This window comes from Piliocolobus tephrosceles, chromosome 6 (genome assembly GCF_002776525.5).
Source record: "Piliocolobus tephrosceles isolate RC106 chromosome 6, ASM277652v3, whole genome shotgun sequence".
NCBI lineage: Eukaryota > Metazoa > Chordata > Mammalia > Primates > Cercopithecidae > Piliocolobus > Piliocolobus tephrosceles.
The window spans coordinates 127,245,305-127,261,003 of NC_045439.1; the positions used below are offsets into that span (position 1 = coordinate 127,245,305).

The 15,699-nt window shown below is 48.7% G+C and overlaps 1 protein-coding gene across 1 annotated transcript in view; it reads left to right on the forward strand.

Annotated features, from left to right (window-relative positions):
- The window catches only part of PCSK6 (proprotein convertase subtilisin/kexin type 6), a 193,525-nt gene extending 184,962 nt beyond the window's left edge, over positions 1–8,563 (forward strand). Inside the window, exons 23-24 of the mRNA XM_023193592.3 lie at positions 5,056–5,168; positions 7,134–8,563. Coding sequence (XP_023049360.3) covers positions 5,056–5,168; positions 7,134–7,231 — 211 coding nt within the window. The 3' untranslated portion in view covers positions 7,232–8,563. The remainder of the gene's footprint in view (positions 1–5,055; positions 5,169–7,133) is intronic.
- The last annotated feature ends 7,136 nt before the right edge of the window (positions 8,564–15,699 follow it).

Here is a 15,699-nt window from a genome sequence, read left to right on the forward strand (position 1 = left end):
TGTGAGGGTGTGATGATGGGGTGAGCTGTGAGGGTGTGATGATGGGTTTGAACTGTGAGGGTGTGATGATGGGTTTGAACTGTGAGGGTGTGATGATGGTGGTGGGTGGTGAGGGTGTGATGATGGGGGTGAGCTGTGAGGGTGTGATGATGGGGTGAGCTGTGAGGGTGTGATGATGGGTGTAAGCTGTGAGATGTTTTGATGGGAGTGGGCTGTGAGGGTGTGATGATGGGGATGAGCTATAGGGTGTGATGAATGAGTGGAGCATGAGGGTGTGACGGTGAGCTGTGAGAGTGTGATAATGAGTGTGAGCTGTGAGGGTGTGATGATAGAGGTGAGCTGTGAGGGTGTGATGATAGAGGTGGGCTGTGAGGGTGTGATGATGGAGTGAGAGCTATGAGGGTGTGATGATGGGGGTGGGCTGTGAGGGCGTGATGATGGCAGTGAGCCGTGAGTGTGTGATGGGGTGGGCTGTGAGGGTGTGATGATTGGAATGTGCTGTGTGGTTTGATAATGAGGTGAGCTGTGAGGGTGTGATGATGGGTGTGATCTGTGAGGGTGTGATGATGGGGGGTTGAGCTGTGAGGGTCTGATGATGGGGGTGAACTGTGAGGGTGTGATGATGGGATTGAGCTGTGAGGGTGTGATGATGGAGTGAGCTGTGAAGGTGTGGTGATGGGGTGAGCTGTGTGGGTGTGATGATTAGGGTGAGCTGTGAGGGTGTGATAATGGGGGTTGGCTGTGAAGGTGTGATGATGGGGTTGGGCTGTGAGGGAAGTGCCAGGTGTTAGCCTGCTCACACAGTGCTGTAAAGAAATACCTGAGGTTGGGTAATTTATAAAGAAAAGAGGTTGATTTGGCTCACAGTTCTGTAGGCTTAATAGGAAACGTGGCTCCAGCATCTGCTCAGCTTCTGGGGAAACCTCAGGGAGCTTTTACGCCTGATGGAAGGTGAAGCAAAAGCAGCACATCACATGGCAAGAGCAGGAGCAAGAGAGGGAAGGAGGCTGGGCACGGTGGCTCACGCCTCTAATTCCAGCACTTTGGAAGGCGAGATGGGCGGATCACTAGAGGCCAGGAGTTCAAGACCAGCCTGGCCAACATGGCAAAACCCCTTCTCTACTAAGAAAAAAAAAAAAATCAAAAATTAGCTGGATGTGGTAGTGTGTTCCTATAATCCCAGTCTTACAGGAGGCTGAAGCAGGAGAATCGCTTGAACCAAGGAGGCGGAGGTTACAGTGAGCCAAGATCGTGCCACTGCACTCCAGCGTGAGTGACAGAGCGAGACTCCATCTCAAAAAAAAAAAAAAAAAAAAAGGAAGGAGTTGCCACATACCTTTAAACAACCAGCTCTCACATGAACTCACTCATCACCAAGGGGATGGTGCAAGGCCATTCATGAAGGATCCACCTCATGGTCCAAACAGCTCCCACCAGGCCCCACCAGCAACACTGGGGATCACATCTCAGCATGAGATTTGGTGGGGACAAATGTTCTAACCATATCGCAGGGCTTCCGTCTGAAAAAGACTTTAAATGAGGGAGCCCTCAAAGGCTTGTGTCAGAGCAGGAGGGGTGCCCATGCCTGGCTTCCAGCTGGGTACCTGTTAGCACTGGTAGATTCACCCTGCAATGGGGTCTGCCTCCCAGGCTGTGTGTAAGAACCACTATGGTTATAACCTATTTCCCTAGAAACAAACCCTACAGTGAGCCCATGAGGGACCACTGAGTCCTTGCACTTGTGTGACCCACAGCAGAGGGACCTGGTGGCGGTTACGTATCTCTGCAAGCATCAGCCCCTTCTACTGGGTTGCTGTAAAATAGGAAATTTGCCACCCGCTTGCAAGGTGCAGCCTTGCTGAGTCCTGCACAGGGCCCTGGGCACAGTTGTTTGAAGTCAAACCTTTCATGTTAACCAGTCAGCTGGTTCTCAGATAATTAAATATAGCAATCCAGGGAGAACTTAGAATTAAACAGTGATAATCACTTTCATTTGTCAAATGCCCTGGATTTCAGGGCATGCTGATTATGTCCACAGCTGTGCAACTGGACCCCTGCAGGCAGCCAGAGGCATTGGCACACCCTGTCCCCCAGGAGGCAGCAGGCGGCAGCCCCGCCACAAACCTCTTTGGGCAGTGGAGGACAGGAGTTTCCTGGGTACTTGTTCCCACATGACGGGAAGCTTTCGGCCCTGCAGAGGCTGACAGTGCTGAGGCTGACACACCGGGTCTTGGAGAAGCACCCCCAGGAAGAACGTCAGTGTGGACTCCTCCCAAAGGAAACAAGACCTTGGTCCCCTTGGTTCTGCAGGATCTCTCGCCATTCGGACAGCCTGAGCTGGTAGAGAACCACAGGCATCCTCCAGGCCCCAGAATGCTGGTGGATGCTGCGGCCGTCCGCTGCTGCTGTACCAGGCAGTTCCGAGGGAGCATGTGGCCAGACAAGAGCTGCATTGGAACAAGCAGGCCAGGACGCAGGCCTGCTGGGTTGGCAACTGCAGGTGGAAGCTGAGGCCCGAAGCTGAGAACGATGCATGATAAGTTCCTTAAGAGAGGGGCTGGACACCCTTAAGACCTAGTGAGAGGACCTAGCAAGAGCCAGCCTGGACAACTTGGAAGAAAAAGAGGCCTCTGTGGAGTGCTTGCCAGAGGGGTAGACAAATTTCTCATGCCCTGGCCCTTCCTCCACTTGCCCCCAGGCTTAGTGGGGGCAGAGACTCTCAGGGGCACACCTTGAAGGGGCATGCCTTCTGCCAATGAGCATTCTGCACGCAGGCTGGAGCATGAAAGCGTCAGTCTTCTGCATCCTGCTTCTGAACAGGCAGGAGGCTGATGGGAGTGGCCTCTGCAAGGGAACAGGGAGAGAGGGCTGCATTAGGCATCCCTGTCCTTCCAGAATGTGGAAGGGCAAAGTGGCCATAGTGTTTGGGGGTAAAGTAGGTACCATAGATGGTTGCAGAACCAGAAGCATCTTAAAAGCCACCCTGCCCAAAGCTGTTGCTGCCCACAAGGACCCCCTGCTGGGCACAGTAATCCTGATGGAAAGCAGGAGCTACACAGGAAACAGTGCTCTCCCTGGGAGAGCCGTCTGCACTGGCTTAATGGGGAGGGGGGCATCACCCCTCTCCCTGAGCAGAATGGTGATGGATTATTTCCCTAAACCTCCAGAGGAGAGCCCAGCCTGGCCACCACCTTGCCCTGAGCCTCGTAAGACCCTCAGTGGAGAGCCCAGCTGCGCCTGCCTGGACTTCTGCCTGCATAACGGGGAGCCACTGAGTGGGTGTTAAGCTGCTAAGTGTGTGGCAACTTGGTATAGAGCAGGGGAAAACTGAGGCCCCTGCCATCGTACTGAGCCCAGTGAGGTTGTATTTGAAGAAGCAAGCAAGCCATAACCGCCTGGCTGTCCACCGCAGCCCACTCCTCACCATAGTTCTTCATAGATGAAGCAACCCTTAGCCATGGCCTGGGAGCACTGGGCCCCTGGGTCCTCCAGACCACTGACATCTCTTTAAATGACTCAGCCCGGCCCTGGTTCTCCTCTCACCAGTGGCATTGTCTGTAAAAGAAACCAGAGGGTCTGTAGGGAAAGTCATACCCTGTACTGGGGCATAAGGGTTTGGTTGGTGGCTGTGCCACCAGAATGTGCAAGACCAGGTGTGGGGAGGGGGCAGCATGATGGGGGCAGACCCATGGGGCTTCCCACCAGTGCACAACCCCCTCTGGCAGGTCCTCTGACCTGTCCTTTCCTCTGGGGCGGCCTGGATAGGAACATTAGAAAGGCTCCTGGATGTGAGTTTGCCTGTGGGGTTTACACATTTACAATTACAGACCAAGGACTTGAGCTCTAGGCTCAGCATCCTCAGACACACTAGGAATAAAACCCACCTCCCACCCAGGCTGAAGCGATGCTGCACCTGGGGCTCCAGAGCAGCAGAGTCAGTGATGAGACCAGACCCCATCAGAGGGCTGCTCTGCAAAGAGCCCCACGAGCAGGCCTGGCGTCTGGGCATAGAAGGCTTCACACAGCAGGGAGGGGGCATCTATATAAAGCAAAGAAGTGCCCCCCAGGGAGGCCCAGGCATCAGCACAACAAAGCTCCAAGCCCTGCCTATGGGGCCTGTTCCACCCTTAGCTGGCAACAATGGGGAGGTGGACAGCTGATGCAAGCACTGTGGAGACTGAGTCATCGGGCCGTGGACTGAGGACAGGCAGCAGCACAGCCAGGGTGCACTCCTTCAAGCACTCGGCCCGCATCGTCAAGTGATTTCTGTAAAGGGCACAATGGTCAGTCGCTCAGTCTTCTGGGGCCATACTGCCTCTGTCACAGCTACTGAGCTCAGCCACTGCTACACAAAAGATTGTAAATGAATGAGTGTGACTGTGGTCCAGGATAAATGCTGGTTGTGGCCCTTGGGCTGTAGTGCACCAACCCTCCTCTGAGGTCACGTTTACCCTGCATTAGAAATAGCCCTGGCCATGGTCTCTGTCTGTGCAGGCTGGACCAGGACTGTCCCAGAGGGGCAGGAATTGTGGGGCATCTCTCGCACTCCCCGAGGGTAAGCAGGCATGGCCACATATAGGTGACAACAGCCTTCTGGTCAGCTCGAGTCAGGTGTGTCACATCCCTGGGTGGAGTCTGGCCTGGACCCCAAGCCTACAGCCATCGCAGCCTGGCAGCCGCTGGACAGAGCAGACTGACGCAGCTCTGGGAGCCATGTAGGGGAGCGGTGGGGCTGGGTGCCAGGGCCCAGGAGGGTGTCCTGGTGAGCTGCGGGAAGGCTCGGAGGCCTGGGCCTGGCCCCTGATCCTGGGCATGCTCCTGCCAACTGGCCATGGCTGTCCATGCCCTCCCAGGGCAGTAGTGAGGTCAGACAGGAGAAAAGACATGCAGACACCTGGCCCCTGTGTCAGGGAATGGTGGGGGACACAGCCTCTCCACAGAGGACCGAGGCTGAGGAGGTGGGAAGGAGGTGCAGGGAGGTGAAGGTTCTGGGAAAGGAGCCCAGAGTGGTGGGGCTTCTTCCCCAGCCTTAGCAGGAATGGTGTCTTCCCACAGGTGTGATGAGAACTGCTTGAGCTGTGCAGGCTCCAGCAGGAACTGCAGCAGGTGTAAGACGGGCTTCACACAGCTGGGAACCTCCTGCATCACCAACCACACGTGCAGCAACGGTGAGCAGCAGCAGGGTTACCCTGGGTTACCCTGGGGCTGCCTGTGGAGGAGCTCAGCTGGCCAGCTTGTGCTCAAAAGAGAAAAGCAAAGCCACACAGGCACGGCAGCTCCACAGACAGGTGTTCGTGCCCCTGATCTGACTGACTGTCTGGGATTCCTCTAGCTGATTTGGAAGACAGCTGCCCTGTCTCCCAACTTCCCTCTAGGCCTCTCACACATTGACCAGAGAGGCCTCCCAGCCACTGCTGATCTGTTTATTGAGTGACTCCTAAAAATGATTTTGTCCTTGTACTGCTCCCACTGTCATGCCATAGGCCCCCGTGGCCTGGGTGTGACATCCCATAAAAGAAGCCTGACCTTGGGGGTCAAAGCCAGGAAGCCTGGAGGGCCTCAGGATGAGGGGGACAGAGCCCAGAGTCAAGAACACGCTCAGCAGCAGCAATCCCAGCTCTACAGGGATCCAGCATGGACCCACATCCGTGCTGCAGGAGAGCCCTGGCTCTGCAGTGGGATGGGGGACAAGGACAAGTTATAAAAACAGAAACTTAAAGGGGAACTGAAGATAAGTGCCCAGTTTGGGAATTCCAGGCAACAAGGAGGGTTGGCAGAAGACTCGGGCCTGGAGGTCCAGTGCAGGAGCCATTATAGACACACTGGCAGGGAAGGGGACTCTGGCCCAGCAAGCAGCAGGGTGGATGGGGCCAGCTCTGAGCACCACATTCTGACAGCCAGAAGAGGAAGGCAGTCTGCTCCAGTGTCCCAGGGTCAGGGCAGATGGTCCTTGGGCATGAAACTGGCACTGGCCCTGCCCTGGCAGAGCATGGAGCTTGTAGAGGGCCCTGGGATGCCTCCTTGCCTTGTTACTGTTGTTGTTGTTGTTGTTGTTGTTGTTGTTATTATTATTATTATTATTATTATTATTATTATTATTTTGGTGGCGGAGGGTGGGAAGGTTGTCTAATTATTTCCCTTCAAAGGCCTGGAAACTCCCTCTTTAGGAAGTCACCTGCCCAGGTTTTGTATCCAGCCCAAAAAAGTGTGGTTGCCACTGGAGGGCCTCAAGGTCCACAGATGATGCATCCTCAAAGGCCTCTACACCTTGCCGCAGCTGCGTCCTCAGCAAGTCCTGTCCACAGCAGCTTCCTTCCTCCCATCCCCCCCCGCTCCTCCCTGTCCGGGGTGCCCCTCCACCCTGGAAGCCCCTTCCATTCCCACGTGCCTCCAGGCCTGTCCTTTGGCCTCCCCCAGGGTTTTCCTCCTAAGCTCCACCGCCAGCACAGTTGTCCAGAAAGACAGGTGCACGTGTGGCCCACAGGCCCAGGCTGGGTGTTCTCCCGAGATCCCTCCCACACCACCCCCACATCCTGCTCAGGAATCCCCTTGTCACTCAGACTCAGCGAAAGACCCATACACCGGTGCCCCTCCTGCCCCCCCGCCCCCTGCCACACAGGGCTCTCAGAGTCAAGCGCATTGCAGGAGAGGGGCTTCAAGGGCTGCCATCCTGCTGCCCACCTCCGTCTGTGTCCCCCTTGCCCAGGGCACCACTGATGCCCAGCATATGTGGAATGATTGAAACAATCTTTATTTTTATTTATTTATTTATTTATTTTTGAGACGGAGTTTTGCTCTTCTTGCCCAGGCTGGAATGCAATGGCACGATCTCAGCTCACTGCAACCTCTGCCTCCCAGGTTCAAGTGGTTCTCCTGCCTTTGCCTCCCAAGTAGCTTGGATTACAGGTGCCCACCACCATGCCCGGCTAATTGCTGTATTTTTAGTAGAGATGGGGTTTTACCATGTTGGTCAGACTGGTCTCAAGCTCCTGACCTCAGGTGATCCACCCGCCTCGGCCTCCCAAAGTGCTGGGATTACAGGCATGAGGCACCGCGCCTGGCCTTGAAACAATCTTTACAGGCACCAAAGACTGACCTTTCCCTCCTTTTCCTTTCCTGATGCCGGGCCCCAGCTGATGAGACATTCTGCGAGATGGTGAAGTCTAACCGGCTGTGTGAACGGAAACTCTTCATTCAGTTCTGCTGCCGCACGTGCCTCCTGGCCGGGTAGGGGTGTCTAGCTGCCCACAGAGGGCAGGGACCCCCATCCATCCATCCGTCCACCTTCCTCCAGACTGTCGGCCAGAGCCTGTTTCAGGGGTGGTGCCCTGCACCTGACAGCTTTATCTTCCCAGGAGCAGCAGCTCTGGGCACTCAAGCCAGGTGGGTGGTGGCTGTTAAGGAGGTGTTCCTAAAATGGTGATATCCTCTCAAATGCTGCTTGCTGGCTCCAGTCTTCTGACAAACTGTAACAGGAACAAAATGAATTCTGGGAATCCACAGCTCTGGCTTTGGAGCAGCTTCTGGGACCATAAGTTTACTGAATCTTCAAGACCAAAGCAGAAAAGAAAGATGCTTGGCATCACACATCACTCTTCTCCCCGTGCTTTTCTGCGGCTCTGTAGTAAATCTCCCTGGCCCAGCCAGCGAACCCTGGGCCATCCTCACATGTGACAAAGGGCCAGCAGTCTACCTGCTTATTGCCTGCCACTGAGCAGTCTGGGGATGGTTTGGTCAGACTGTAAATAAGATAGGTTTGAGGGCATAAAATGTATGACCACTGGGGCCGGAGTATCTATTTCTGCATAGTCAGCTACTTCTGAAACTGCAGCAGTGGCTTAGAAAGTCAAATTCCAAACCCAGACCAGAAGATTCTTTCCCCGCAGCATTCTCCTTTCAGCAAGCCAAGCTCTCCTTGTTACCGTGTTCTATCTGTGTCTTCAGGAGTCTCACAGCCTGAACGACCACCTCGACCTGATGCAGAGCCTTCTGAGGAGGGGCAACAGGAGGCATTCTGTGGCCAGCCAAAAGGTACCCCGATGGCCAAGCAATTCCTCTGAACAAAATGTAAAGCCAGCCCATCCATTGTTAATCATCCATCACTTCCCATTTTATGGAATTACTTTTAAAATACGTTTGGCCTCTGCCCTTCAGAAGACTCGTTTTTAAGGTGGATGCTCCTGTGTCCGTGTATATTATGAGTCTACATGACACAGTTGGATTTATTCTGCCAAACCTGTGTAGGCATTTTATAAGCTACATGTTGTAATTTTTACCGATGTTAATTATTTTGACAAATATTTCATATATTTTCATTGAAATGCACAGATCTGCTTGATCAATTCCCTTGAATAGGGAAGTAACATTTGCCTTAAATTTTTTCGACCTCGTCTTTCTCCATATTGTCCCGCTCCCCTGTTTGACAACAGTGCATTTGCCTTGTCACCTGTGAGCTGGAGCGAACCCAGATGTTGTTTATTGAATCCACAACTCTGAAAGAGAAATCAATGAAGCAAATACAATGTTAACCCTAAATTAATAAAAGAGTTAACATCCCATGGCACAGTAGCCTGTATTTCTTTCCAAGGCACACAAAATGAAACATGAATGCTGATCAAAGTGTTAAGTGGACATTACTTTATTTGTGGTTTCAGATCTGTTTGATGTCGTTACATGGAAGCTTTTGAGCTTGAGCAATGATGTAAGGAAGTAGTGGGGGAAATCCCAGATCCCAACCCCAGAATGTCATTTGGCAAAGAGACCCTCTTCAGACCACATTAGCCTCACTGGGAGGAGGTTCTAGAGCCTCTCCAGATATAGGGACCCCTTCCATCTGTCACGGGGAAGCTCCCCACAGCCCAGACTGCCAGCCTCTTCACTGGTAGCTGCCAACTGTGATTGAATTAGGTTACAGCTTGTCTTCTGCAGTGGCTGAAATCCCTGAACCCATGGCTTATGCACTCCTTGGGATGTTTACCATGGCCTCTCTGTGAGGTCAGAAGCTTGTACTTGCTAGGAATCCTTTGGCTTCAAGTAAAGGAAGTGCACCCACTAGAAATGACTTAGGGGAAAACAAGAGTGAGTGAGGGGCATTGTTTTGAATCCAGAGTAGATTCAGAATTTCAGGGAAGGGAGCAGCAGAGCCTTGGGAACCCTGGAACCAGCCTTAAATGTCACCTGGATCCTCTCTGTACTGCAGCACTGCCCTTCTCTTCATAGCCACCTTCTTCAGTTGATGGGACAAATGACAAGACCTCCAGCATCTTCCAAGTAAAACTGGTACAAATCCAACCCCTCAAGCCAACTTCCTGGGTCTGTTTCTTGGTTCTTCTTTTCCCAGGGACAGGACTTGGTCAGCCTGCCTTACATTGGTACTCTCCCTGTGTCATCAGCTGTGGCTACAAGGACAGGCTTGTGCAGAAGAATATGGCCGCAGGGAGCTTTGCAGCAGAGGAGGGGAGCAATGTGCAGCTCTCAGAAGGTAGGGCAGGCCACACAACGCAACAGCTGGCCACCACAAGCACCAATTGACCAGAGTTGTGCGTGTGAGGCAGTGAAGGAATGAGTGTGTTTGGGATAAAGATTCAACCCCTTGCCCCGCCCATGAGACTGACATTGAATTAAAACCAGCAACTTGTTAAGTGCCACTGGTGCAAGGCACCTTTTTAGACTCTAGAGCCCAGATAGCTATAAATCCGAGCTCTTTGCCCACTGAGAGCTTACCATGTTTGCAGCTGAATCAGAAATAAACTCCTGGTCAGGCATGGCGGCTCACATCTGTAATCCCAACACTTTGGGAGGCCGAGGCGGGCGGATCACCTGAGGTCAGGAGTTTGAGACCAGCCTGGCCAACACAGTGAAACCCCATCTCTACTAAAAATACAAAAATTAGCCGTGTGTGGTGGTGACACCTGTAATCCCAGCTACTCGGGAGGCTGAGGCGGGAGAATAGCTTGAACCCAGGAGGTGGAGGCTGCAGTGAGCCAAGATCACACCACTGTACTCCAGCATGGGCAACAAGAGTGAAACTGCATCTCAAAAAAAAAAAAAAAAAAAAAAAAAGGAAGAAACTCCCTTTATTTCCCAAAGGACACCAACTACAGGAAAGCCAACCAGGAAGCCTTGTCAAGTTGGTGGGCCAGGCAGGCCCATCTTGGGGCTGACAAGTTGGGTGGGGAGTTGAGAAGTTGTTCACCAAGTCCTAATCACTAAATTCCACCTTGTTGAAAGAGACCAGCTAAATATAATGTCTGCTCACAAGTGGTCCAACCTTGAGGTTAACATTGTCTGGACTCGGGTAGGATATGTGTATGGATTTTAAGTGACAGGATCATGGATCACCTCCTCTAAACCTGTCATTTCCCAGACAAGGACACTGAGGCCCACAGAAGTGGCTGCCTTGCCTTGGGCTGCACATTGGCAAAGTTGCTCCCATCCGTGTGCCCAGGGAAGGAGGATGGCTGGCTGCAGGAGGGGCATCATTCTGTAGCTGTCCAAATGCAGCCATGATGCATTTGTTTTAAACTAGCTTTATTTTCAGGGAGTGATGTTTATCTGACCTTATCCCCAAATTCTTGGGCACCTCACAGTGGACCCCATGTGTACATCCTCATCCCTCCCAGGCCACTGCTGACTTTGTACCTTGTGACTCTTCAAAGGACTGGTGAGAATTGCATTTTACAGAAGACACGCCTGAAATGGGAGGGGGTAGACAGAACTTAAAAAAAAAAAAAAAAAAGGGCCAGGCACAGTGGCTCACACCTGTAATCCTAGCATTTTGGGAGGTTCAGAAGCAAGAGGACAGCTTGAGCCCAGGAGTTTGCAGCCAGCCTGAGAAATATAGTGAGACCCTGTCTCAATTAATCAATCAATCAAAAACGATCGATAGATAGCAACATGGTCTAAATGAGTCCAGGAGTGGAGTGTCCTTGAACCTGGGGAGACCACTATCCACTGAATTTGCATTATTGATAATATGGCTGGAGAGGGCCTTTTGCCTAAAAGCTTGGAGTATGTTGGGGCACCCAAGAACAGGTGAGGGGCAGAGGTTCAGATCAGAAGATGGAAAGAGAAGGAGGTGGAAAAGTAGGAAAGAAAAACATTTTAATAAGAACAAGCAGGGGTGATGGAAAGTAATACACCAAGGCCATTCTCTAGCATCTTAAGGTTCTGCCCAGCCAGCTGGGAGGCCACTGGGCGCTGGCTGCTGGAGGGAAATGAAGATTCTGCTCCCCTGCCCCAGCCTTCACTGTTGCTTTCCTCACACGAACCCCAGACTCTATCCTTCCTGGTTGGCTGTTTAAGTCCTTTCCTGACACCCTAGGCTCTGTGGCTTATCTGAGCACAGAACAGCATCCTTAGATGGTACAGCACTGAGCACCCACCTTAGATCCTAGGGTTCAGTCCCACTGTCCAAAGCCCCTCACCACTACCTAACCAGCCACACTAAGGGTAACCAGGTATCTTAGCTTGCCTTTTGAGACAACAGGAACCAAAGTGCCCAGGGCAGAGAACATCCTGTTGCCAAAAACAGTGGTTCTCTCTCAACCAGGGATAATTTTTGTCTTCCAGAGGACATTTGGCAATGTCTGGAGACATTTTGGGTTGTCACAGCTGGAAGGATGTACTCATATCCAGTGGGTGGAGGCCAGGAATGCTGCTAAGCACCCTGCAATGCACAGCAGCCCCCATGACAAGGAACTGTCCAGACCAAAATGTCAATAGTGCCGAGGTTGAGAAATTCCGGCCAAAAGAAATGGAATCAAAAAAGAAAATCGTTTGCAACTTCATAGAGATACCTGAAATGAATAAAACCACATATGGTGTGATTTCTGTCCCTGTTCCTATGCTGAAGAACGGGAAACTTGTACAACTTTCCCTTTTTGAAGTAAAGAGACACCAGCCCTCTCCTTTTTTTTTTTTTTTTTAAACACAGCAACAGAAGGGCCCCAAGTTAAAACAAGCTCTCTGGCCTAAGGACTCCACCTGGTGGTCCTCTCTGGAATTAAATGACGTTTAGGTTTTATTTTGTTTAACTTTTTTCATTATTTAGTTATTTTGTTTAATATTTTTAGTTATTTTGTTTAACTTTTAAGTTACTTTGTTTAATTTTTTAGTTATTTTAACTTCTTTAAGTTATTTTGTTTAATTTTTTAGTTATTTTAACTTTTTAAAGTTATTTTAATTCTTTAGTTATTTTGTTTAACTTTTTTCGTTTTTTTAGTTAAACAAAAGTTGCAGTGACTGGGCAGGTGTGATGACTCACGCCTGCAATCCCAGCACTTTGGAAGGCCGAGGCAAGGACGGGGGGCAGGGGAAATCACTTGTTGAGGTCAGAAGTTTTAGACCAGCCTGGCCAATATGACAAAACTCTGTCTCTACTAAAAATATAAAAATTAGCCAGGCATAGTGGCGAGTGCTTGTAATCCTAGCTACTTGAGAGGTTGAGGCATGAGAATCACTTAAACCTAGGAGGCAGAGGTTGCAGTGAGCTAAGATTACACCACTGTTCTCCAGCCTGGGCAACAGAGTAAGACTCCATCTCAGAAAATAAAAATGTTCCAAGTACAATACAAAGAAATTCTCTCCCAATTTGAGAATAAGTTGCTGATATTATACCCTATGACCTCGCCACCCAGTGCTTTAGTGGGTATTTCCTATAAACAATGACATTCTCCTGCACAGCCATCAGAATCAGGAAATTAATATTGATATGTTATTACCATCTAAACCTCTGACTGAATTCTAGTTCTGCCAGTTGTCCCAATAAAGTTCTTAGCAAAATGATCTGGTTTAGAATCACACTTTTTCACTTAGTCATCATGTCTCTTTAATGTTCTTCCATCTGGAACAGTTCCTCAGTCTTTCCTTGCCTCATGATCTGGAACCTTTTAAAGACTATAGGCCAGTTATTTGTAGGTTGTCCTTCAGTGCGCGCTTGTCTGAGGTTTCCTCATGTTTTGAGTCAAGTCATGCATCTTTGACAGGAATCTCACAGACTGATTCTGTGTTCTCACTGCATTCTAGCAGGGAGTACGCGATCTGTTCCATTATTGGTGATGTTAACGATCATTGGTTAGAGTTTTTTCTTGGCTATGAAGTGATGCCTGCCAAAGCATAATTACTACCACTACTGTTCAACATTCTCCTAAAGATCCCAGCCAGTGTAACAAGGAAAAAAAATAGAGAACCAGTATAATAATTGGAAAGGATGAAATAAAACTATCATTCTTCTTTTTTTTTTTTTTTTGAGACCAAGTCTCACTCTCTTGCCCAGAGGTGGAGTGCAGTGGCATGATCTCTGCTCACTGCAACCTCCACCTCCCTGGTTCAAGTGATTCTCATGCCTCAGCCTCCCAAGTAGCTGGGATTACAGGTACGTGCCACCACATCCAGCTAATTTTTGTATTTTTTGTAGAGACAGGGTTTCATCATGTTGGCCAGGCTGGTCTTGAACTCCTGACCTCAGGTGATCCACCCACCTCAGCCTCCCAAAGTGCTGGGATTACAGGCATGAGCCACCACAACCGGCCAACTATCATTATTCTCAAATAGCATGGTTATGTATGTAGAAAATCCACAAGAATGGTTACAGATAAACTATTATGATTAGTAAGTAAATTTCATAAGATCGCTGGATGTAACACCAATATACAAACATCTACTGTATTTAAATATATTGAAACTAATGATTAGAAAATGGAGTTTTTAAACAAAAGATACTATTTACAGTAGCATCAAAAACTATCAAACATCTATAGACAATCTATCAAATATCTAGACAATCTAGTAAAGGATATACAAGGCCTAGACACAAAATCTGTAAGAGGCTACTGAAATTAAAGAGTACCTCAATAAATATAGGGTTGTAATATGCCCATTGATTGGAATACTTAATACTGTAAAGATATTCTCTCCAAATTCATCTACAGATCCAATACAATACAAGTCAAATCATGGGTACCTTTTCAGATACAAGACATATCTATAATTTATGTTCACATGCAAAGGATTAGAATAACCAGATAACTACTAGATAATCTGAGGAAAAAATGGGAGCTTTTTTTGAGGGACAAATACCAAGTCTTTTTCTAAAGCTTGTATTCCGCAAGGATAGCTGATTAAACCCATGGAACAGAATAGCTAGTTCAGAAGCAGGCCCTCACGTATTTGGACACTTGATATTTGAAAAGAGTTGCTCTGCAGAGCAGTGGGGGAAAAGATGGTCTTTTCAATAAATGGTGCTGGGTCAACCAAATATCCATATGGGGAAAAATATATCTTCTTCCCTACATTAGACTATACGCAAAAATCTATGCCAGGGAGACTGCAGATCTAAATGCAAAAGGTGGAAGCATAAAGCTTTTAGAAGAAAATATTCATAATTTTGGAGTAAGCAAAAGTTTCTCAAAGCATACTTGAAAACCATTAACCATTTAGGGAAAGGTTCATAAATCAGACTGTATTAAAATGAAGAACTTCTATTCATCAAAAGATACCATTGAGAATGAAAACACAAGCCACAAGGGGAAAATATTCACTACAGACGTAGCTCACAAGGATTCCTATTGAAACAATATAAAGAGCTCCTACAAATCATTTACATAAAAAAAAAAAAAGCCCAGTAGAAAGATGGGCAAAACACCTAAGCAGACACTTCATTAAAGAGGTTATCCAAATGAACATAAAAAGTTCTCAACTGTGTTAGTAATTAGGGAAATACAGTTAAAACCACAATTTCATACCATTACCTATCTACCAGAATGGCTAAGATTAAAAAGACAGACAATACTCAACATTAGCAAGGAGTTTAAGTTGGTACAACGACTTTGGAAAACTGTGTCCTACTTAAGCTGAACATAAGTAAACCCTATGACCCAGTAATTCCATCCCTGGGTATATATCAGTATATGCGTTCACATAAAGGTATATTATTGTGTTTGTAGGTACACTATTTATAATATAAAAGCTCCAGAGTGAAAATTATCCAAATGTTCATCAACAGCAGAATGGATAAGTAAATTGTGAAACATCCACAATTAAATAATATATTACAGTGAGAATAAATGAACTACATCTACACACAAACATAATGTTAAGCAAAAAATATGTAAGGTGCCTCATTTGCATAAATACAAAACTAGGCAAAGCAAATTTATACAAGATGTCAGGATAATGGTTACTCTTGGGGCAAGGGTGGTGACTAGATGAAGACGGGAGGGGGGCTTCTGGAATGTGGCAATGTCCTGTTCTTATGAGGATGCTAGTTGCTTGGGTGTGTTCAGTTTTCACTCTTCTTTATGTATATCATACTTCAATAAAAGTTCAAGGAGAATCATCTCCAGGTGGATTGTAGAACTAAATGTGAAAGGCAAAACAATTGTCTAGTAGATCACATGGGAAAATATGATGGGGGTAAGGGAAGATTTCTTAAGGTACATGCACGTGCACACACACCCAATCCACTAACCTAAAATAAATAATTGAACTACATAAAAATTGGAAACTTCTCAGTCAGGCATGGTGGCTCACGCCTGTAATCCCAGCACTGTGGGAGTCTGAGGCAAGTGGGTCACTTGAGCTTAGGAGTTGGAGACCAGCCTGGGCCACATGTCAAAATCTCATCTCTACAAAAAATACAAAAGTTAGCCAGGCCTGTTGGCCTGTGCTTATAGTCCCGGCTATTTGGGAGGCTGAGGG